Source organism: Chiloscyllium plagiosum, chromosome 7, assembly GCF_004010195.1.
Source record: "Chiloscyllium plagiosum isolate BGI_BamShark_2017 chromosome 7, ASM401019v2, whole genome shotgun sequence".
NCBI classification, from domain to species: domain Eukaryota; kingdom Metazoa; phylum Chordata; class Chondrichthyes; order Orectolobiformes; family Hemiscylliidae; genus Chiloscyllium; species Chiloscyllium plagiosum.
Genome location: NC_057716.1, coordinates 24254982 through 24279168, shown reverse-complemented (window position 1 = coordinate 24279168; position 24187 = coordinate 24254982). Strand labels below are relative to the sequence as shown.

General features: G+C 39.7%; 1 protein-coding gene across 1 annotated transcript in view; it reads left to right on the top strand.

Moving 5' to 3' along the window:
- LOC122551913 (ubiquitin carboxyl-terminal hydrolase 40-like) overlaps positions 1-24187 on the top strand; it is a 121489-nt gene extending 97302 nt beyond the window's left edge. The window contains exons 22-27 of the mRNA XM_043694481.1: positions 7259-7377; positions 8255-8320; positions 9790-10000; positions 17625-17720; positions 18270-18364; positions 20530-24187. Of these exons, the coding sequence (XP_043550416.1) occupies positions 7259-7377; positions 8255-8320; positions 9790-10000; positions 17625-17720; positions 18270-18364; positions 20530-20647 (705 nt within the window). The 3' untranslated portion in view covers positions 20648-24187. The remainder of the gene's footprint in view (positions 1-7258; positions 7378-8254; positions 8321-9789; positions 10001-17624; positions 17721-18269; positions 18365-20529) is intronic.

Genomic DNA, 24187 nt, shown 5'->3' with positions numbered 1-24187 from the left:
CGACAAGGTTCCCCATGGGAGACTGATTAGCAAGGTTAGATCTCATGGAATACAGGGAGAACTAGCCATTTGGATACAGAACTGGCTCGAAGGTAGAAGACAGAGTGTGGTGGTGGAGGGTTGTTTTTCAGACTGGAGGCCTGTGACCAGTGGAGTGCCACAAGGATCGGTGCTGGGTCCTCTACTTTTTTGTCATTTACATAAATGATTTGGATGTGAGCATAAGAGGTACAGTTAGTAAGATTGCAGATGACACCAAAATTGGAGGTGTAGTGGATAGCGAAGTGGGTTACCTCAGATTAGGACAGGATCTTGACCAGATGGCCAGTCGGCTGAGAAGTGGCAGAGGGAGTTTAATTCAGATAAATGCGAGGTGCTACATTTTGGAAAAGCAAATCTTAGCAGGACTTATACACTTAATAGTAAGGTCCTAGGGAGTGTTGCTGAGCAAAGAGACCTTGGAGTACAGGTTCATAGCTCTTTGAAAGCTGAGTCGTAGGTTGGTAGGATAGTGAAGAAGGCGTTTGGTATGCTTTCCTTTATTGGTCAGAGTATTGAGTACAGGAGTTGGGAGGTCATGTTGCGGCTGTACAGGACACTGGTTAGGTAACTGTTGGAATATTGCGTGCATTTCTGGTCTCCTTCCTATCGGAAAGATGTTGTGAAGCTGGAAAGGGTTCAGAAAAGATTTACAATGATGTTGCCAGGGTTGGAAGATTTGAACTATAGGGAGAGGTTGAACAGGCTTGGGCTGTTTTTCCTGGAGCGTTAGAGGCTGAGGGGTGACCTTATAGAGGTTCACAAGATTATGAGGGGCATGGATAGGGTAAATAGGCAAAGTCTTTTCCCTAGGGTTGGGGTGTCCAGAACTAGAGGGCATAGGTTAAGGGTGAGAGGGGAAAGATATAAAAGAGACCTAAGGGGCAACCTTTTCACGTAGAGGGTGGCACATGTATGGAATGAGCTGCCAGAGGAAGTGGTTGAGTCTGGTACAATTGCAACTTTTAAGAGGCATTTAGATAGATATATGAATAGGAAGGGTTTGGAGGGATATGGGCCGGGTGCTGGCAGGTGGGGCTAGATTGTGTTGGGATATCTGGTCAGCATGGACGTGTTGGACTGAAGGGTCTGTTTCCATGCTGTACATCTCTATGACTGTAAATTTGAAGTGTGTGTGTGTGTGGTTAATTCCATATTGCAGGTAACAGTTAAATTCTTTCTTATCATAAGTGAGACTTAATGCATGATAGTATTAGAGCAGCAGATAATAAGTAACAGTTGAGAATGTTATTTGTTATCGTTTTTGAGTAGAAGGCATTTATCATTCCTTCTCCTCTTAATACATGTCTGCACCTGGACAGGTGCCCATGCTGGCTCCTCTTCACTTGTGCAACTCGAATGTTCGAGGAAGTACTCCAAATACTTCCAGAGTAGAAAATCCATTACTTAAGTGTCTTCTGTATCTACCCTATAGTTGGCTTGGCAATCTTTGAATCCAGACACAGGCTCTAGACCTCCATAACTGCTTTTTAGCTTCAGGACATGCATTTTCTGCTTCTACAGTAATGGCATAACGCAGGACATTGAGATCAGTGAGTCCCAATTAATTAAATTCTAGTTTTGAACACCGTATTCCTAATTCTAACAGAGTAGTCAAACTAATCTAAATATCCATAATATTAAACTATAGAAAAGCAAAAGCTTAATGCTGAAAATTAATGAAAGGGAATTATAGTTGGTTATGTTTTAATGAGTAACTGTTTTAAAAAAATTCTCAAGGTCAGGTTCGTAGGAGAGTAGTCTGACACAGAACAAACGACCAAGAGGCGAGTCTGCTAGAATATGAGCATTTTATTCCCCGCAGCGTCGCCACAACCAGGTCTCATACTTACAACGGGTCTGGCTTATACTCACTCTACATGTTACCGGAACTGGGAGCCGTCAGTTCTCGTAGAGCGGTTGCCAACAACCCACGCTCGGCGGTTAAACGTAACCCCGGAGCAGACTCACCGAACTGGAGACTTTTCCAGCTGATATACTCTTTTCCAGATATAAACATTCATGTGAACAGCAGAGCAAGGCTAAAAAACACATTCCATTCTGGTTACATACAGATAAGAAGATTCACACGGGGAGGTGTGTAATAAGATTCACACGGGACTAAGCAACACCTCCATTCCGGTTAGATTCACACATGTATTGGGACATAATTTTTAACCGTTTCACCACATTCCACTGCTTGGCCCAATACATGTGTTACATTATGATTCACACATGTATTGGGACATAATTTTACACCACAGTAACAAAAATTTGAACATTCCCAAAAAGGCAGAGGTGAAATAAAAACTATTGATAGTATTTATCCTGTACCCTCCATTTTCTTGCTTTTTTTTAAAACAGTAGCAAGGCCATTTGTAACTTGGTTCAGTCAGCAGAAAGTCCAAAGCATTACACTTATTCAAAGCTCAGCTTTTTGGAAGAGAAAGCTAAGATTATCTAATTCTTGCAATGCCGACATTCCTTAAAATATCCTCCCAAAACTATATTCTTACATTGCTACCCTCAGTGCAAATTTGTTGTGATGAAGTACAACACTAGTTAAAGAAAATTACATTTGCACACAGATGTATCAGTAATCCATTATCATGCCACAAATGATATCTGATAACAAACTATTCTTAGGTTTTTGGGTAATCTTATCAAAAGATCGGGGCAGGTGGATTGGGCGAGTGTCTGGATTTTGTTCATCTCCCTTCACAATTCCAATGTCTCAGCTAGGTGCTTAGGCCATTAAATACAATTTTTTTTAAAAAAAGGTCATAACAAAAAGAGTATAAATATCGTTGAGAACACTAGCAAGAAGTGTACTTCTCACTTATAAATTCAAGTCCAAATTAGGAAATATATTGATACCAAATTGCAACCTTTTTAGTGTATTTTGCAAAAATGACTTACTCCAAGTCAACCATGAAAATAATTTTAGAAAAATTTCCGTTTGGTGTAATTTTTAATGGTTCTGTCTTCCATCTTTGACAACTTTTCCTCAGTCTATTAAAACCCTCTTATTAATTACCAAGCTATTTTAGTGAGCCCTGGTAGAACTTTGTTGTTCTAATGATAGAAAACTTAGATTAAACATTTTCTACTTGATTGGAACATCACATTTTGTTTGTGATAGATCATTCATTTCCCGAATAGCCAAATATATTGAGTCACTTTATTACTTCAAAGATCCAAAGAGCAGCATTATTTGAGTAGCTAGTTTTGTCAAGATTGAATTTTACTTTCTCAAAACATTCTTCCCTTTTGCACGGCAATAAACTAGATGATCTGGACTGGTTTTCCCAGTTTCCTTTAATGAGAATGTGATTACCCTTTCTCAATAACTCATGAATTCATTATTAGAAGTTTTGGTTTCAAAACAAAAATGGCCACACTTGGTGATTTATCAGCCCCTACTCCAAACACCTGAAAGATGGGTAAGTGAGGTTGGAGATACTGATGCCAGGTAGGCAGACCAGAGTTGGAGAAACACGGAGTGTCATGGAGTGTCTATAAGGATGTCACCACTCTCGCCCAGTAGCTTTCTCCTGGTGGTCTCCCCACTCGACATCTGATCCTATTGATGCAGGCAAAGTGCACATGGAACTGGCAATTAATGACTTAAGTGGCCCCCTTGGCCTCCTGAGGCAGTGTCTGAGCCAGCAAGTTCCCATTACTGGTGAAATGGTATGGTGTGAGAAGACATGCACAGCCCCTTCCTGACCTCTCTGCAGCATTTTGCGATTTTTACTGACTCCCAGCCTGTCCCCAGAGAGTCTGAAAATGTCAGGCCATTATGTCTTCTGACACTGCAGAATTCTTTAAACTGCTGGATCTTTTGTTACACCCTCAATATATCTGAGGTAGAGAAAGCCACAGCCATCCACTCAAGACAAAAGCCATTAGAACCTAAGAGTTTGATTTATCAAAATAAAATTTTCTGGTCAGTTTAGCAACTTCAAATTTAATAATATGCCATATATAAATTTACTTCCAATGGTGAAGTAGTTGATCGTTGGTGAGTTGAAAACAGAGATCAGTGGAAAATGCTTCGTTTTGAATCAAGTGCCATTTTACTTTGTTTTCCGAATACACCTTTGAAATGCCTTTTGAAAACTTGCAGAATTTTTTTTTAACTTTAGAAATTGAAAATCTGTTGAAACATCAGAAACAATTAGTACATAAGTAGTTTTTAAAATGTTCTTATTGCAATGGTAACATTTCAGATTAAGCTGAATTTTTAAAAAAATTCTTTGTGTTTCTGAATCCAAAATATCCCAGTACAGTAACCAGCAGAATTACCCTAAAATTTCCATTCAAATCTCAAGCCATTTAAAATATTTAGAACTGGTAATTTTTATACGTGATAGACTAATAACTATATTTGGATTCACTTTCATCGTTTAAATAATAACCATAGACTACGCTGACTCTAACTATCATAATTTATTAGATTAGTTAACCTCAATAGTTGCTATTTAAATGTTTAACTGGGTTTGTTTACCAACCAGCCTGTCATGCTAAAAATATTATAAATATTTTCTATTTTCATTGATATTTATTTTGAACAGGAAGAAGTGAGGATTGCCAATGTTGGCGATCAGAGTTGAAGAGTTTGGTGCTGGAAAAGCACAGCCGGTCAGGCAGCATCTGAGCAGCAGGAGAGTCGATGTTTTGGGTGTAAGCCGATGAATGGTTTATGCCCGAAATGTCGACTCTCATGCTGCTTGGATTTTGCCTGATCGGCTGTGCTTTTCCAGCACCACATTTCTGAGCAGCCCTGATTAGTGCAAGACTAGAAGCTTAGACAGAATGTTTTTTTCAGAAATACTCAAGTTCTGATATAACTAACAAAACATATACAGAGCAGGTAAAGTAAAACAAAGCAGCTCATATTTAAGAAAAAGTTCTTGTGAATTATGTTGTCATTTTCCTTTTACAGCAAACTTTCCAAATAAATGTAAATATTGATTGTAACTAGAGATAACATTATTCTAATTTTTAAACAAAATCTGCAACATTCTTGCACCAAAAGATGGAAAAAAATCAGATTTCCACAGCATGAGGACTCTGAAACATTCATGTAAGATTTTTAAAAGAATGTAGTTTCAAAAGATAAGGAACTGCAACTTATGATATTAGAAACAAGGCATAATCTTTCCCTTTCTCGTCCTTAATTCCAACAAGCTGTTAGTGAAGAAAATGTCATTGTGAATCACCATAGTCAGGTTCCCACTGCACCATGTTGACATCATTCACCCTAGTTAAGATCCTTCACCATTGTTCTCAGGAGACAACTTATTTGGGAATTTGCCCAGCCAGGTTGGCATATTTTCCTTTATGCCTATCTAAGAATGGAATTTCCTGTTATCATAGATTCATAGAGATGTACAGCACAGAAATGGACCCTTCAGTCCTACTCATCCATGCCGACCAGATATCCTAAGTTAATCTCGCCCCATTTCCCAGCTCTTGACCTATACCCCTCTAAATCCTTCCTATTCATATACCCATCCAGATGCCTTTTAAATGTTGTAATTGTACCAGCCTCCACCACCACCTCTGGCAGTTCATTCCATACATGAACCATCTTTTACGTGAAAAAGTTGATTTTTAAGTCCATTTTAAATATTTTCCCTGTCATCTTAAACAAAGCCCTCTAGCTTTGGACTCCTCTATCCTGGGGAAAAGATCTTGACTACTCACCCTATCCATGCCCCTCATGATTTTATAGACTTCTAGAAAGTCACCCATGAGCCTCTGATTCTCCAAGGAAAATAGCCCCAGTCTATTCAGCTTTCCCTATAGATCAAACCCTCCAACCCTGGCAACATTCTTGTAAACCCTTTCTGAACCATTTCAAGTTTAGCAATATCTTTCTTAAAGCAGGGAGACCAGAATTGAGCGCAGTATTCCAAAAGTGGCCTAACCAATGTCCTGTACAGCTGCAACATGACCTCCCAACTCCTATACTCAGTGCACTGACCAACAAAGGCAAGCATACCAAATATCGTCTTCACCATCCTGTCTACTTACGACTCAAAAAACTATGAACCTGTACTCCAAGATCTTTTTGTTTGGCCACATTCCCTAGAACTTTACCATTAGGTGTCTAAGTCCTGTCCTAATATGCCCTACCAAAATGTAGCGCCTCACATTTATCTAAATTAAATTGACTGATTGGCCCATCTGATCACGGTCCCATTGTACTCTGAGATAACCATTTTTGCTGTTCGCTGCACCAACAATTTTGCTGTCATCTGAAAACATACGAACCGTACCTCCTATATTCGCGTCTAAATCGTTTTTATAAATGACAAAAAGCAGTGGACCTAGCACTGATCTGTGGCATACAGCTGGTCACAGGCCTCTGGTTCAAAAAAGCAACCTTCAACCACCCCAATCTGTCTCCTAACTTTGAGCCAATTTTGTATCTAGTCCTTCCTTTGCCATACTTCACCATTCTTCCACTGTAGGTTTTTTCCCTCTGGTGCTCCTGGAATTTTGTTGATCCTCAGATTTCATATTGTTCTTAGCTGCCTGTTTTCCAAATCTGTTAGGCTGACAAGCTCTCCCCAGTACTAACTCCCACTGTCCTGATCCCTTCTTAGAGAAAAAAGATTTCTCCACGCAGTCAAAATCTCCCTGTGTTGCATATTTTAATTTGTAAGTATACGGTCCCAGTAATTCTCAGCAGTTCTCCTTTTTTTTTCCAATGAATTGTTGGCAAGGTTGCACCAACATTCACAGCGCCAACAAAAGTCCTGATTTAAAATTATAATCCTTCACAACTGTAGCCTTTTGCTTTCTCTATTGCTGGGAATTGGTGCTGGAATCTCAGTTACAGGAAACAAGATGCAGATTGCCTCTTCAGGTCATAGCGTATGTTCTTTTCTGAACCCCACAATCTAAAGTCTTTCAGTGTAATTCACTTAGGAACATTAAGATAGTCACTGGAATAAATGTGCCATTCTCCACTAGCATAATGCTTACGAAAAGAGTGCACTTAGCCAAAAAAAAGTTCAAGCAATGAATTACGAAAGTAAAAGGAAACTGCAGAAGGGTATGGATGGATACTTGCGTATATAAAGCACAAAAAATAAGCAATAAATCATATTGCTGATTCACTGTGCATTTGTGTGCAGGAGCCAGTTCCCAAAAATGTACAGCTCTGGGTATTTTTGCTTACTGTGTTTTCTGTTCCCTCCTGCAGGTTTTGACCTTGCCTCTGCTGCAGGGTCTCTCTGTTCCTTCAATGGAATTCCTCAGAGTCTGGCTGGTGGAGAATAAATGTCCTGTCAAAATCCTACGGAACCAGCAGCAACAGCTCAGGTAGATTCCAGCTACTGGCTCTGTGGGTAAATACCTGCTGCAGCTGCAGGAGATAGTCAGTTGATAATTACCCTAAACCTGTTCAAATTTTGTGACAGGACATCCGCTACAGACTGTTTTCCTGCAGTTAACATTAAAGTGAATGAGCTGGCTCACTTGTACTTGTAAACTTCACTCTAAAGGATGGAGAAACTCTCTCACAGATAATCATGCTGTCATAATTTATCAGGCCGAATGATTAGTATTTGAACTTGTTTTATGCCAGGACATTCTCTATATCTTGGACTACAATTTCTGGATCTTCATAGGGAATCTGTTTGTTTAATTAGTAGCTCTGTAAATGTGACTGCATTTACTGGCCATAACAGCCTGAGAGGTTGGGGATTCTTGCACATGAAACAATTATGCCTCCAAATCTCTATATTTAGTCACATTGAGACGGAAGAAGCTAAACATAATTTTACCATTTACATTTGCAATGGGATGTTAATAATCAGATTTTAAATAATGAGTGGAAGAATCTGAGAAGGAATGTTTTTCACCTTGAGAATGGTGTAGATTTGGCTCTCTCTCTCTCTTTAATAGGCAGCGATTCTCGTTTGACAAGCAGCTAGATCTGCACTTGAGGTTCCATAACCACAGATCTATAGTACAACAGCTGGGAGGTGTGTTAAGACCAAAGAGCATAGGCACAATAGACCTCAGTGCTGTAAAATCTTTCTGTTTCTCCATCTTTGCACATTGATCCTATATGTCCTGCTGATGTTCTACATTCTGCTCCTATAAATTTAAGTACTGGACAAATTTGACACTTGAGATTTGTTATATTGAGAAGCATGTCTGGGTTCATTCCTGAGTTTTATTTTTGTCTCTGCAGCAAATTTAAACTGGGGTCTAGTGCAGAGATTGGAATTCAACTACTGCAAGCAGAAGAGAATCTAACGTAAGTATACTTATTGTTTAGTTTCAGCTTTTCGTTTGGACAATATTGGCATTTTTCGTTGATAATTTGAGAGTGTTGCAGAGATGCATTAACTCCACCAGATTCTTTTGTATAGTGAACAGTGGCCATTTTCATTGTCTCATGAGCAGGTTTCTGCACAAAAAAGAAAATGCCAGCTGCTACTTTTCTCGTCTAATGATTTTAAATTCACTTTATTCTTGCTTACTGCGTTGCTGAAGACAAATAAAGACTGGGTTAAATTGTGTGTATCATGTTTGAAGTTTAATCAATGCTTCCATTATTTCTTTATAAATTGCAGCCTACTTGTCTTGGTAATCTAAATTTAATTTATCCAGTAATAAGGCAGCAGCACTCTAGTAGTGTCCTTTCCAAACTTGCAGGTCTATAAAATTGGAATAGATGAACCAGAGAGCGAGAAATGTCAACGTGAACAGGATTTGACTGGCCTGAGGATTTTGTTGCTGTAGAACTGACTGCATCAGCCCATAGGTTGTAATTTGGACCCCCAAAATGGGGCAGAAAAAAACTTTCTTCTGTGTGGCATTTATCATTGTTCAAGGTGCTTTTGAAATGTAGTGGTTGTTTTAACATAGAAAACCTGGCAGTCAGTTTGGGTACAGTAAGTTTATACAAATAGCAACAAGATAATGACCAGCTAAACTATTTAAATATTTTTTGAGGGATAAAGTTTGGTTAAAGTGCTGCAAATAATTCTCTCTGCTTTTCAAAGTAATGCTATGGGTATTTCAAATCCATTCAAGTAGACAGATGGGCTTAAAAATGTGTTGCTGTAAAAGGGCTGAAGAAGGGCTTATGCCCGAAATGTCGATTCTCCTGCGCTTTTCCAGCAACACATTTTTAAGCTCTGATCTCCAGCATCTGCAGTCCTGACTTTCTCCAAGTAGATAGATGGGTCCTTGATTTAATTTTTCATCTGAAAGATGGTTAATAAACCCAGGCATTTTACACAACTGTTCTTGCAGCTGTATTTCGATTAATATGTAGAGATGCAGACACCTAGCTTGGAGGAGGAGAACTGTGCTCCTTTGCTGTACTTGCCTCGCTACCTAATTTCTTGAATTACTGAAATGTTCACCAATATTTCTCTCAACAAGTCCAGTGTTAACTGTCGGAAATTGTCCTTGTAAATCTCAAATTCAGAATTCTCGATCCATTGCTAACCATTAAAAGATCATCCAGATGAAGACAATTATTATTCTTTTGTGGGCAGTGGATCGCAAACCTGGAATTCTGAGAGTGCGCCTTTATGACACAATTAGCAGTTTTCAAGATGGTTGAATGCTTCCTTCTCAAAGACAACTAGAGATGGTCAATAAATGCCAGTGATTTCCATTTCCCAAGAGTGAATTTAGTAAAAACAAAAATTATGCATATGTTTGTGCAGTAACAGAGTAGATTCAGTACCTTTTGATGAATCTTTGGTTCAGGTCTACTGAGTTGCTGTTGCGGCTGAAGATGGCAGTCCCTGGTGAAAGGATGTATTACCCAGCTGAGGAATTTGTTTGGGACATATCCAAGGAATGCACAGTTCGCACCCTTAAACAGAAAATTGTACAGCACTATTCATTGCCACCGGAACAGATTGAAATTGCCAAATATTTTCCAGATCAGTTTGAGTGGATGCCTATGACCAGTTGGGTAAGCAGAAAGACTCTTGTACTAATTGGTGTCTATAGATGTAAGAGCGTTAGCTTAGTAGAATAAAATAATGCACTTTTACATAGTATGACATGTGTGCCTGCATGCTAAGTAACCAGTAGTGGTCCATTTCTGCCAGAAATTGAGTGTAAATAATTTCATCAGCATCTATTCTGTGTTCTCTAAGGCATTCCCCAGGGCTCTATTGTTAGCCAATTCTTCCTCAAACATGGAGTTAACATCTAGATGTACACTAATGAGAGAAGCCATTTATCATTTCTTCCATTGTCGTATGTGGTATTGAATATCAAGTCTTGTAAAGTTCAACCTTGAATGGGATGTACTGTGCTCCTCCCAAACATTTTGGCACAGATTTCTTATCTGCCTCTCCTTGGCTGCCCTGCTCCGGTTGAATCAGCAGGTGTGTCAATCTCAATGTCCTATTCCACCAGCGAATCCATACTCCTACCTGATCCATTACTAGGAATACATTTCGATGCAAAGTTGCCCATTTCCTCCTACCACAGTCTCAATTACACTTTCACATGCTTCTCGTAATAATCTCAAGTCATCTATTTCTCCAAAGCTCACCCTATCAGACTCCCAACTCTGCCCTGCGCAAGCTAGCAACTCTTGTTTTTTTTAAACCACCTCCCATGTTCACAAGCTTTGCTTGCGTAAATGACTTCAGTTTATTCACATTGTTTCAACTCTCAGCTGGGGCTTTCCCTGCCCCAGGTCCATCATCTGTTAGGAAGCACTTCAACACAGTTGTTTGGAATTCTCATCCACAAACAGCTGTGGATACTGGATCAGTTGTTAATTTTAAATCTGAGGTAGATAAATATTTTGTTGAGCAAAGATGTTAAATGATAGAGGACAAAGGCAAGTATATGGAGTTGGGCCAGACAACAGCCATGATCTCATTTAATGGGGGAATGGCATGAGCAGCTAATTCGCCTACTTCTTTTTCTGTGTTCTTATGTCAGTGGCAGAGGCCAGCCATTGATCCCTTGAAATCATTTTTTTTAAACTTCTCTTCCCTAATTTATAGCTTTAAATTAAGGGGGGGTAGATATAGGACTGAAGTTAGGGGTAGGTTCTTCACTCAGCGAGTCGTAAGTTCATGGAATGCCCTGCCAGTAGCAGTGGTGGACTCTCCCTCTTTACGGGCATTTAAGCGGGCATTGGATAGGTATATGGAGGATAGTGGGTTAGTATAGGTTAGGTGGGCTTGGATCGGCGCAACATCGAGGGCCAAAGGGCCTGTACTGCGCTGTATTCTTCTATGTTCTATGTTCCCTACTTTTCAAAGTTGTGAAACATCACGGAATTGTTCCAATTGTATCTGCAATGGCACCCATAAACAGTGCAGTCGTCATTCCCTGTAAGCTGTGTGAGCGCTCCAAGGGTCCATGCGTGATGGATTGGTGTGCCGATTATCATTCATGGCAATGACATCTAGCACCAGAAGTTGCTGCCATGCAAGAACCTCAGATGAAAGTAAAGTTAACAGGAGTGCTGCAGCTAGTACCATTCCCCCATAATCCTGTACATTTTTCTTTTACAGATAAAACTGCTTCTCACTCTTGAATGCCTTGACTTAATCTGCCCCCACCACATTTTCAGGCATTGCATTCCAGATCTTCCCTACTTGCTGATGTGTCAACAAAACCTTTCCCTCATGCTTCCATTGCTTTCTTTGCCGTTTATCATAAATTTCTATACCCAGTCATTCCTTCCACAGGTGTAAATAGTTTTTCATATCTTCTCTATCCAGACCTTTCATGAGTTAAATATCTGTATCAACTGATAATCCAAAAAAAGTCCATAGATGTGCAGATTAGGTGGGATTGTCATGCTAAATAGCCTAGTTGTGTCCAGGGTTAGGTGCAGACTGGGTGGGTTAGCTAAAGTAAATGCAGGAAACAGACCCTTCAGTCTAACTAGTCCATGCCGAACATAATCCCGAACTAAACTAGAGCCAGTTGCCTGCTTCTTGCCCATATCCCTTCAAACCTTTCCTATTCATGCTCCTATCCAAATGTTTGTTAAACGTTGTAATTGTACCCACATATACCACTTCCTCAGGACGATCATTCCACAAGCAAACCACCTTCTGTTTTTAAAAAAAAGATTGCCTCCCATGTCTTTTCCAAACCTCTCGCCTCTCACCTCAAAAATGTGCCCCCTCGTCTTGAAATCCCCCACCTCGGGAAAAGACAATTACCGTTAACTCTATGTGTACCTCTTATTTTATAAACTTCTATCAGGTCACCTCTCAACGTCCTATGCTCCATTGGAAAAGTCCCAGGCTATCCAGCTTTTCTTTATAACTCAAACTTTCCATATCCAGCAATGTCCTGATAAATCTGTTCTGAACCCTCTCCAGCTTCATAATATAGTCAGGACTTTACAGCACGGAAACAGACCCATCGCTCCAACTAGTCCATGCCAGTTGAAGTCCCAAACTAAGCAAGTCCCACCTGTCTGTACTTGGCCCTTATCCTTACAAACATTTCTCATTCATGTATACATTCTCATGTCTTTTAAACATTGTAACTGTACCTGCATCCTCCACTTTCTCTGGAAATTCATTCCAAGCACAAACCATCTTCTGTGTTTTAAAAAAAAAGCCCTGTGTCTTGTTTAAATCTTTCTACTCTCTCACCTTAAAAATATGTCCCCTCATCTTGAATTACACCTGTCATTGGGAAGTCACTTGCCATTCACCTTCCTTTAACTGGGTGACCAGAAATGGACACAGTATTCCAGAAGAGGCCTCACTGATGTCCAGTGCAGCCTGAACATAACTTCCCAACTGCTATACTCAAAGGACTGAGCAATGAAGTCAAGCATGCCAAGCAAGCGTCACAGAGTTATGTTTCTGCATCCCTAGGTTCTTCTGTTTTACAACAGTATCCTAGGCACTACCATCAATTGTATAAGTGGTAACCTTGTTTGTTGTACCAGATTGAACTCCGTCTGCCATTTAAGGTTTGCATAAAGATTTGTACCTCGGTTGGTGTAGTTGTGGGTATGTTCACTGAGCTGGGAAGTTGATTTGCCGATGTTTCGTCCCCTATCTAGGTGACATTTTCAATGCTTTGGAACCTCCTGTGAAGCGCTGCTGTGCATTCTGGAATTTATTTGGCTCGGTTCCTGCTGCTTCTGCTTGTTCATTATTGTGGCCGGTATATTGGGTGCAGGTTAATGTGCTGGTAAATGGAGTCCGTGGATGAGTGCCATGCGTCTAGAAATTCTCTGGCTGTCCTTTGTTTAGCTTGTTCTACGATTGTGTTGTCCCAGTCGAATTTGTGGCGCTTGTCATGTGTGTGTGTGTGTGTGGCTTTCCGATAGGAAGGAGACCAGAAATGCATGGAATATTCCAAAAGTGGCCTAACCAATGTCCTGTAAAGCTGCAAGATGACCTCCTAATTCCTGTACTCAATACTCTGACCAATAAAGGAAAGCATACCAAAAGCCGCCTTCACTATCCTATCTACCTGTGACTCTGCTTTCAAGGCGCTATGAACCTGCAGTCCAAGGTCTCTTTGTTCAACAACACTTCATAAGACTTTACCATTAAGTGTATAAGACGTGCTAAGATTTGCTTTCCCAAAATGCAGCACCTCACATTTATCTAAATTAAACTCCATCTGCCACTCCTCAGCCCATAGGCTCATCTGTTCAAGATTCTATTGTAATCCAAGGTAATTTTTATCACTGTCCACTACACCTCCAATGTTGGTGTCATCTACAAACTTGCTAACTATACCTTTTAAGCTCGCATCCAAATCATTTATATAAAATGACGAAAAGTAGTGGACCTAATACCGATCCTTGTGGCACTCCACTGGTCACAGGCCTCCAATCTGAAAAACAGTCACCACCCTCTGTCTTCTACCTTTGAGCCAGTTCTGTATCCAAGTGGCTAGTTCTCCCTCTATTCCGTGAGAACTAACCTTGCTAACCAGTCTCCCATGGGGAACCTTGTCCATCACCTTACCGAAGTCCATATAGGTCATGTCTACTGCTCTGCCCTCATCAATCCTCTTTGTTACTTCTTCAGAAAACTCAATCAAGTTCATGAGACATGATTTGTGGCATTTAGTGGCTAGTTGGTGTTCATGAATGCACATTACTGGTTGTCTGCTTGTTTGTCCTAGATGGTGTTTTATATAGTCTTTGCATTGTGCAGACTATTAATCAATAACCCACAAGCCAGGGAAACAGTCAGACAAAACAGTCGCAGGATGATCCAGGTTATGATTACAAGTGCACACAAGAGACTACACAGATACAAGAAATTGCCTGCCAAAAATCATTAGTTTCAAACACAACCAATCAGAAGTGGACCATAGCAATCGAACAGGTCATCACCATAGGACAGAACAGAACCAATACAGAAAGAGAATAGCAGTACAAGACAAAATTACTAAGCTAACCAACAACAGAGAAGACACTTGGCTAAGGAACCTTTCCTACAGACAGTTTACAGACACCGAAAAAGTCGTACTAGCCAAGGGACTCAACTACAACCACAGGGATGCAAAAACAACAGAATTCCCAGCTGCACTAGAACGTACGCTCAGAACTAATGGACTAATTGAAGAAACACAGCTAGCAGTGAGACAAACCAATGTACCCTTACTCACAAAGAAAAGACAAATGAACAACCCCAACATCAAAGAGAGAGAAGCCCTAACACACACAAAAAGGACAAGAACATAATCACAGTGGACAAGGGCAGAATGATGGTTATTACGGACAAGACTGAATATATTCGGAAAGAGAGAAACTACTGGCAGACACTGACACCTACCTACAGAGTGAATCTGACCCCATGCAGCAGCTAACCAATAGAATAATCAAGACACTACAGAACCTACAAAAAAACCGGCTGATAACCAGGATTGACTTCCAAAGGATGAATCCAGAAAGCAACAACACGCCAAGGGTTTACTGATTACCCAAAGTACACAAACCAGACATACTGCTTAGACCCCCTGTGGCACTCCCTAGAACTCCATTGTGTAAACTGGCAAAAGAAACTTCAATAAAAATGAAAGCATCTTATCAGTGAATCCACACAATCATCACCGGAATTCCGCAACAACGTCAAGAACATAAACATAGACAAGGAGAAGCAATGGTCTCATTTGATGTAATGGCAATGATCAGTTCAATTGACAAAACTCCAGTCAGAGAGACAATAGCCAACCTGCGGGACAAATGGAGCAGACAGTACGACGGGGAACCTCTCACAAAGTCTGCATGCTCAAACTACTAGACCTGTGCTTGACGACACACTTCACGTTCAACAACCAAATATATGAACAGGTCAATGGAACACCTATGGGCTCACCTATCCCTGGGCTCGTAGCAGAAGCAGTGATACAAAGACTGGAACAAACAGCCCTCCCACAAATCCAACCCAAACTCCTGATCAGATACGTGAATGGCATTTTTATAATAATTAAGAGAACAGAGGTCAAGAACACACACCAGATTATCAACACCGTGCTCACAGGGATCAGATTTACGAGAAAGGAGGAAACCAACAATCAACTCCCATTCCTGGATGTGATGGTAGAAAGAACACAATGGTGAATGCACTACAAGAGTGTACAGGAAAATCTCACACACCGACTAGGTCCTGAACTACAACAGCAACCACCCGAGCATACACAAAAGAAACAGAATTAGGACCCTGTTCAAAAGGGCTGCAACACACTGCGGCACTCCCAACCTGCGAAGAGAAGAACACCTCTACAGAATATTTGCCAAGAACGGATATCCTCGCAACTTCACCCACAGATGCCAAACAGACAAACAACGCGATGAGGACATGCCACAACCTAACCACACTACCTTACATAAACGTCTCGGAACTGACAGCCAGGCTTCTCTGCCCACTGGGAGTTATGAGAGCCCATAAACCGACATGCACACTCAGACAACAACTCACCAGAACAACAGACCCAATACCCATCATGTACTTTACAGGATTTCATGCAAAGATTGCACCAAACACTACATAAGACAAACAGGCAGATAACTAGCACTCCACATCCATGAATACCAACTAGCCACTAAACGCCATGACCAGCTGCCCCTAGTATCCCCACACACATGACAAGGACCACAAATTTGACTGGATCAATACAATGATCATAGGACAAGCTAAACAGAGGACAGCCAGAGAATTTCTAGAAGCATGGCACTCAACCACGGACTCCATCAACAAACACGTTGACCTAGACCTAATATACTGACCGCTACAATGAACAACCAGAAGCAGCAGGAATGGAGCCAAATAAATTCCAGAAGGCAGTACAGCAGCACTTCACAGGAGGCTCCAAAGCATTGGCGATGTCACCTAGACAGGGCACGAAACATCTGCAGGTCAATTTCCCAGCTTAGCGAACATATCCATGACCACGTCCATCTGCCATTTTTCAGCCCATTGACCCATTTCATCAAGATCCCTTCTTTAATATTGCCTAACATTTTTCTCCATGTGCTGTTCAGTGATCACCATTCTTCCATCAAAGCATTTTGGAAGACTTTGTTATACAAAAGGTGCCATGCAAATATAAACTCTTAATAAGTTGGTTATAGTGTCATTTATAATTGTGTCATTACACAGTCAAGCTATATTGACCTTGATCACTAACACAGCAGCATGACGCAAGCAGTGTGGTCAGTTGAAAGATATCAATTTGACCCACTGCAGTCCAACTTAAAAATCCAATGAAATGCATCACCATCCCTCATTTACCTTGCTATTTGGGAAAACCAATGTCTGCAGCAGTTGATAATTGGTCTTGCTATATACTTCCCTGGGCAGTTGAGCACAGGCAGCTCAATTGGAATACTCTTTGTAATTTGATAGCACACTTAAAGTGGAGTCATTATTACTTTTTACTTGCATCTTGTTCCAGCTTCTGTTGGTTCATTACCTTGATTTCCTGTTGTTTTACAGCTTCCTAAAATCAGTGCTTAACTTTAGAGAGTAGCTGATTATTCTCTAATGTCATTACATTAGACAAAGAAGCTAATAGGTGATTGTACAGTTACTTCTGAAGATCATCTGTTGTTGAGGTGGAATATGCAGCATAAAAGTTCATGTTTTCAGATGCTGTGAACAGATTTGTTTTCTTTTACTAATAAAATATTTACTGAAATTTGATCTTAAAGTTTGAAAAAAAGCTTGGATTTATAGGTCATGAAAGCCTCTATATGCATGTCCCAGAATATTTTATTTGTAATTATGTAGTGTTGAAAGTGTCACCACTGTTGTAATGGCTGCCAACGTGCACACAGCAAACTCCACCAAAAGCAATGAGACAATATGCAAAAATCTGTTTTTATGATGTTGGTATGGATCAAATGTTGGCCAGAACGTCAAAGAATATGCTCCTTTTCTTATAACATTGATATTTTTAACCTTATTGACAGCATGAGTTGGGAAGTTTATAAGCTATGTGGGCAGAATTAGGCCATTTGGCCCATCGAGTCTCCCCTGCTGAGTCTGATCATGGCATTATTGCTACAAAGGAGCTTGAGCACTTTATAGCTTACCACGTCTTGTGTTCTAAACAACATTGTTTCTCTTTAGACTCAGCAAGTCTCAAAGAAGAAGAAGAAAAAGAAACAGCAGAGCCTTCACGGGGCTCCTTATTATCTGAAAGATGGAGATATCATTGGTGTTAAGGTGAGCCTGAAGTTGACCAGTATTGGTCATCTCGTCGCCATCTGTCTTTATATTGAATTTTGCAGCATGTGAACAGTTATATGCAATGTTTATGCTCCATCTGTGAAAAGAACCCCAACCTGTTCAGCCTTCCTGCTTCCTTTAGGTTCTGGCATCGTCCTTATAAAGCTTTTTGGAACTTCTCCGGTGCTGTACTTTTTTTTTGTAATGCAAAGGCCAGAATTCTGCCAAGTGTAGTCTTCACAAGTTTTAGGAAAACTTCCCTTATGTTTGAATTCCATTTGTCTAAAATTATTCAGGACTTTTTGAGCTTGTTTTTCCTGCCGCAAATGTGCAGAAATTACTGCAGATATTCTTTTAGATAATAAAAAGCAATTCAATTTGCAAAATGTCAAATTTGGGTAGGATTAGGGAATTCCAAAAAGCTTCCAAGCTTTAAAAGAGGAATGGTTCATGTGTTGAAAAATGAAATGAAAATTGATCAAATTGTGTTGGGGTCTTTCCTTTCTTACACTTCAGTAGATAATTCTAAACATTTTATTCCTACAGAACTTATTAATCGACAAAAATAAGGACTTCAGCACTGTGGCTGATGACATTGGGAAGGAAAAACTCAAACTAGAAGGCAATAGTAAAGACACACGGTAACTTATTTGCTAAGATTTAAAATTGCTAGGCCACTCCCAGTATTATTTCGACAAAAGCTTATCTGCTCTTAGAAATCTATTGTAGCATATCAAATCATCTCTGATTTATGCTATGGGTTTCTGGTTATCTTTGTTGATCCAGTAGTCTGTACAATTCAACCAAACTCTCACTTTGTAAGAAATGCTGGTTTTGTGTTTTTGCTGGAAGAGGATGAGATGCTGACATGCTAATTTATCTGTTTCCTTAAAGCATTTATACCCAATAAAGCCATTTCTGGACTGCCTTTACCCCTATATTAATTGTATGCAATCTTCAGAGATTAGAGTCCTGCAGTCCAGAACAAGAACTCTATTTAAATCATTTCAAGAGAGCATAAGGAGAATACAGGTGGATGTGAACAGTTGAGTGAGTGGGCAAAAATCTGGCAGATTGAGTATAATGTGGAAATAGGATGTTAACTTTAATAGGAAGAATAAAAGATGAATATTACTTCAACAGACATTGACTGCAGAATTTCTAGATGTTCTAGTGTGTACATCACAAAATGTCAGTATGAAAGTATACCTAATAATTAAGTCTAATGAAATGCTTTATTTATTACAAGATGAATTTAACATAAAAATAAAGAAGTTGTGTTTCAGTTACGTGGAGCATTGGTGCGACTGCTTCACGAATGTCATAAACCTGTTGGATTATAACCTAGTGTCGTGTGATTTTTAACTTTGTCCATTCCAAACCAAGACCTGCACTTCCACATCTCACATCTTGGCAGTTTTGGTGCCCTTATTTAAGGAAGGAGGTAAGTGTGTTAAAGGCAGCTTAGAGAAGGTTGCTACCTGGAATGAGTGGTTTCTCACAATGAAACATTGGACAGACTGAGCTTGTTTTCATTTGAGTTTAGAAAAGTGAGGGTAACTTGTTTGAAGAGTACAAGTTCCTGAGCAGTCTTGACAGGTTCTGCGTGATAATATTTTCTCATGTGGGCTAAGTCAGAACTCGGCACAGTATTCATGAGTTAGTGATTTAGGACAGAGGTGACGAGAAATTTTCTGAGTCATGTGACTTTGAAACGCTGGCTCAGAAAGCCGTGGAGGCAGGATGATTGAATATTCTCAAGGTGGAGCTGGATTGTAGGTAGGCAAGAAAATGGAAAGTTATCGGGTTAGATACAAATATGAAATTTGTAACCTTCACCAATCAGCAGTAACCTTATTGGAAGTGGAGCAGGTTCAAAGGACCGCTTTACCTATGAATGTTCCCAATTTATGCATACATATTTGTACATGAACATTGACTTCAATCCTGAGATATAAAGACTGAATCAATTGTTAAATTGATTTTATTCTCTGTGAAGTTATCTTTATGACGTTGTACAGTATTGTTCAGTCCGGCTGGAAATGTTTAGTTACCATTTGATTAGATTAAATTACTTAGTGTGGAAACAAGTCCCACCGACCCGCCAAAGCGCAACCCACCCAGACCCATTCCCCTACATTTACCCCTTCACCCAACACTACGGGCAATTTAGCATGGTCAGTTCACCTAACCTGCACATTTTAGGACAGTGGGAGGAAACTGGAGTACCCGGAGGAAACCCATGCAGACATGGGGAGAATGTGCAAACTCCACACAGACAGTCACCTGAGGCGGGAATTGAATCCGAGTCTCTGGCACTGTGAGGCAGCAGTGTTAACCACTGAGCCCACCGTGCCACTTGAGAGGAGTGCCTCCTCTCTACTAAGCAAAACATAAAGCAGCAGTTTTTTTTAATAAACCCAGAACAAATGAGCAATTTATTTACATGATCCATAACTAAAGGAGAACATTGGGATGCAAGAAAAGAGATTATGATAAAGAGATAGTTGATTTCTAATAATCCTTCAAACGTCCAATATCAGTATGTTGTAGAAGATCAATGTGTGTAGTAACAATCTAGTGTTTGTGACATGCAGCAGTGGAAGGTTTGAATAGGAAAGACTCATTTAATTAAATTGTTTTAAAACAGTGTCTGTGCCCTTAACTTTATTTATGTGTCAACATTAGCACTTCCCAGTGCATCTTATAGAAGGGTTATCAAGCTTGAAATATTAAGAATTATAAACTCAAGTACAGAGCTTAATCATCTTAACATGCAGCCAACAATAACTTTTTTCCTTTGCAGTCATCAAGCTACTGTCCAGGGTGGAGATGCCTCAGAAAATCCTGAGAAACAAGCAGTTCGTGCTCGTACCCGCAAACCGGAGGTGGCCCTGTCCATCAGTGTAGCAGACTTCAGATAACAGCTATGGAATCTGGAAGAGGGTACCTGAAAGAGCTGATGAGCTCTTGCAGTGAGTGTCAGAGGTGCAGAGCTGAGTAAGAGTAATGAATGAACAGAGAGATTCACCACCTACTGTATGCAGGAGTGAAGGTAGCTGGTGGTCTCAGTTATAGAATTATGTTTGAGGATTAATCGGTAAGGGCTGTCAGATTCTTCACTCCAGTTTGGTGTGCCCTGATGAGGTTTCCTTCTGTCTCGAACTGGGAGGAGAAACCTGACAGAACACCATCAGAATTAAGAGGAGAATCTTCTCCAGCTGGCCTTTGATTTTTGTTTTGTCAATAACTGCCTAAATCAATATTTGAAAAGAAATTGATTTTCTTCTTGCAAGTATTCAGAACTATTTTTTTTTGAAAAATACCTATGCAATAAATGGGAATCCATTCCCAAGATATAGTTCAAAGCTTCTGACACACCAGCAACTGGTGCTTGTTTACATTAAGGAATCCCAGTGTTGCAGCTGACCATGCTTTATGTAATGTTCTGCTAATGTGCTTTTGTGAAATTATCCCTCTCACTTGTTCAGGGGTGATTGATTTGTTGATTAGACCATAAAATCCATTGTAGATCTTATAACAATGTGGAGGCTTTTATCACATAAAAAGTTGGTTGGTTGTGACATAAAGGATATTTTTAACACCGGACAGGTGGAGAAGCATCACAGTTAGTGGATTTTATGGTCTGATTTTCAGTGAGAACCTGACTTGCTGGCAAGGACTGTGTCCCTCACATAAACATTTGTAACCTCAGGAGTTCCCAGGTCAGAGAGAACTTGACTTTTTAACATGCACACAGAAATGGTGCAAATTGAGGTACATTCAGAACGTATACATCTATGGAAAGGAATAAAAATTTTTATGTATGAGCCTGCGTTGCCAGTGGGGTAATATCTCCAACAGGGTCTTTGTTTCCTTTAATTGTCACAACGACTAGAAAACTACTTATTTTGAGCTAGTTACTTTGCAGGTTACTCTAGGCTATCTGATGCCTTAATCAACAGAGAGCTTTTAATTGATAGGATTGACTAACTGTAGGGCACTCGAGTAGTTTCTACATGACTAATGGGACAGACAGACTATTATGATAAGTTAATTTAAGACTTTACATTTCGTTCAATATCTGGTTATTCTGCTCGTATAAGTATAGTCCTTAGCATGCTCCTGACATTGAGTTGCACCAGATTAAGAAGACAATTAGATTAAGAAAATTGTAAGTAGTTAACTGATCCCATCTAACAGAATACCATAGTTTATAGCTGATACAATATGACAAACAGAGCATCTTTGCGCAGGACACTGAATAATATGATGTGTTGCAATCTTTTATCTGCACTGGGCTTCTCAGGACAGTGAGATTGGGGTAATCACAAATAAAGGACAACAATTAGAAAATCACTGTGCAATATTGTGAAACATTCTCGTGAAATTTGTAAATGTTACAGCGATCTGCGCATATTTCCCTGTCTAAAAATATTAGAAACCGTTTAGAATTATATTTCTCCAAATGGAACAGATTGCAAAATGCCTTCTCTAAAATGTGGTTAAGTTCCAGTTATCAGTGGCTGAGTGAAGAATGTCAGCACAAATTGTGGAACTAGTATAAATGCTAAGCAGGATATAATGTTGGCACATTATCTGTATCTTTACTCTGCAGGACGTGGATGTGTCTTACAGATTTTACATATGCTGTAACATAATATGGTAACTTATGCATTATACGTATTCCTTGTTATTGCCCAAATTGTTAGAAAAAAAACAAATAAGATCAAATTGAGCCAAAAAGCCTTCAGGTCTGCATACAAGTAATAGGCATCATTAAGCCAGAAGGAAGCAGATGGTTTCATTGTGGCGAGGAAGGGTGAGAAGCAGCACAGGAGGATTTGAAAGCTAATTTTCGCGAGACGTATAGAAAGCATTGCTTGTTTTTGGAGCAGTCTGTTACCAGCACTGTGCAATGGTTTGGTTTAGAAGAACTAGATTATTTCACATGTGTTAGTATGGGCAAGCAGGAACACAGATGACAAGGTGGCTTCGAGGCTGATAACCATTAACTTTATATTTCTTTCAGTAAAAGTGGACCAGATGTATGCAGTGTCCTTAAATACTTTTAAAAGTGATCAGTTCAGCTGTTTTTTCTTATTAGTAATTGGCATAGCTCTAATTTGTTGCAGTTTTTAAATGAAGTTTATTTCAGTCCTTTTGGGGCTCTTTATCCCCTCCAACAATTTGTTTAAAGTTAGTGCCTTGTCCTGCACTTATTTGTGCCAGTAGATGCCAAGTATAACTAGAGGGTTGGTGTATGTTGTAAAATATAATTTTCCACTGTTTGTTTGGATATAAAGGTATCAGTACATTGATTGCAGATTCTTCTTCCAAATGGCCCACCTCATTAACCTTTATCGTCATAAAACAGGTTTCAGCTTCTGTCTCACCTCAGGCAGTGATTCTGGGTTGGATTTACCAGTGCACTAGCCCATCAGTAGCCTTGGAAATGATTTATTTCGTTTTCAAATTAGGTGCAACACAAGGCTGTCTGTTTTCAGTCAATGCAGCATCTGACAAACCACTGACTGGAAAACGTAAACTCTTTCGGTTACTGATTGGGTCCTGTAATTATTAAGTAATCCCAAGATAACCTTAAACTAAATTTCTTCCCTACAACTCCACTTGCTTCCAGTAGATAAAGTAAATGTAAAGGCAGAGGACAGGTGAGTACACCAGGTGGATGATTTAGTATTAAAAAGCGAATTCTATTAATGAAGGTAAATAACTAGGCAGTCTATAGCAGATCCTCGTTATTTCAGGAGCTGATCAATATACATGTGAATGGTTTGAATTGATTTATTCTATAGTCTTGAAATGCAACATGAAGTTGTCGTTACTGTTTAGACGACTTTTTTTTTGACTATATACTGCCACAAGAGGGGGATGTGGGGAATTTATTGTAGAGCATCTCCCACTCCAATGCTGGTGTTTGCACTGAATTTTCGCCAAAGTTATCAGAGACTAAGAATTCCTGCAAAAATTTCAGTAAAATTAAACATTGTGTTGTAAATAATTCAGTCCCATTCATTAGAATTTGGGACTGGAACAGAGACTGTTGCAACCTAGTGTAAGAAAGACAGAAAGAAAAGCAAATCATGTATTAGAATGGAATAATTGAAATTTTGGTTTGAAGGAATCGCACTTTTCATCTTTCTCCCAGCCTGTGGTTTAAGAAAGAGAGAAACACTTGCAAGTACTAGTGAGGCTGCAAGTCTGGTGCTCGAGGGCTCCAGAACCTAATGGAAAAATACTTCAACAAACTGCTGCAGAATAAGCTCCTACAGTGTGAGCAACTAATTTGTTTATCAAGTCATTCTTCTAATATATTTTCGGGGAAGTGGGAAGCTCTCCTTTATGAATTTTCCTAAGATGGAATTGGTTTATTTTTATCAAACATAAACAAGTGCAATAAGTTATGTAAATCTCTATAAATTGATTAAAGAATTTATACAAAA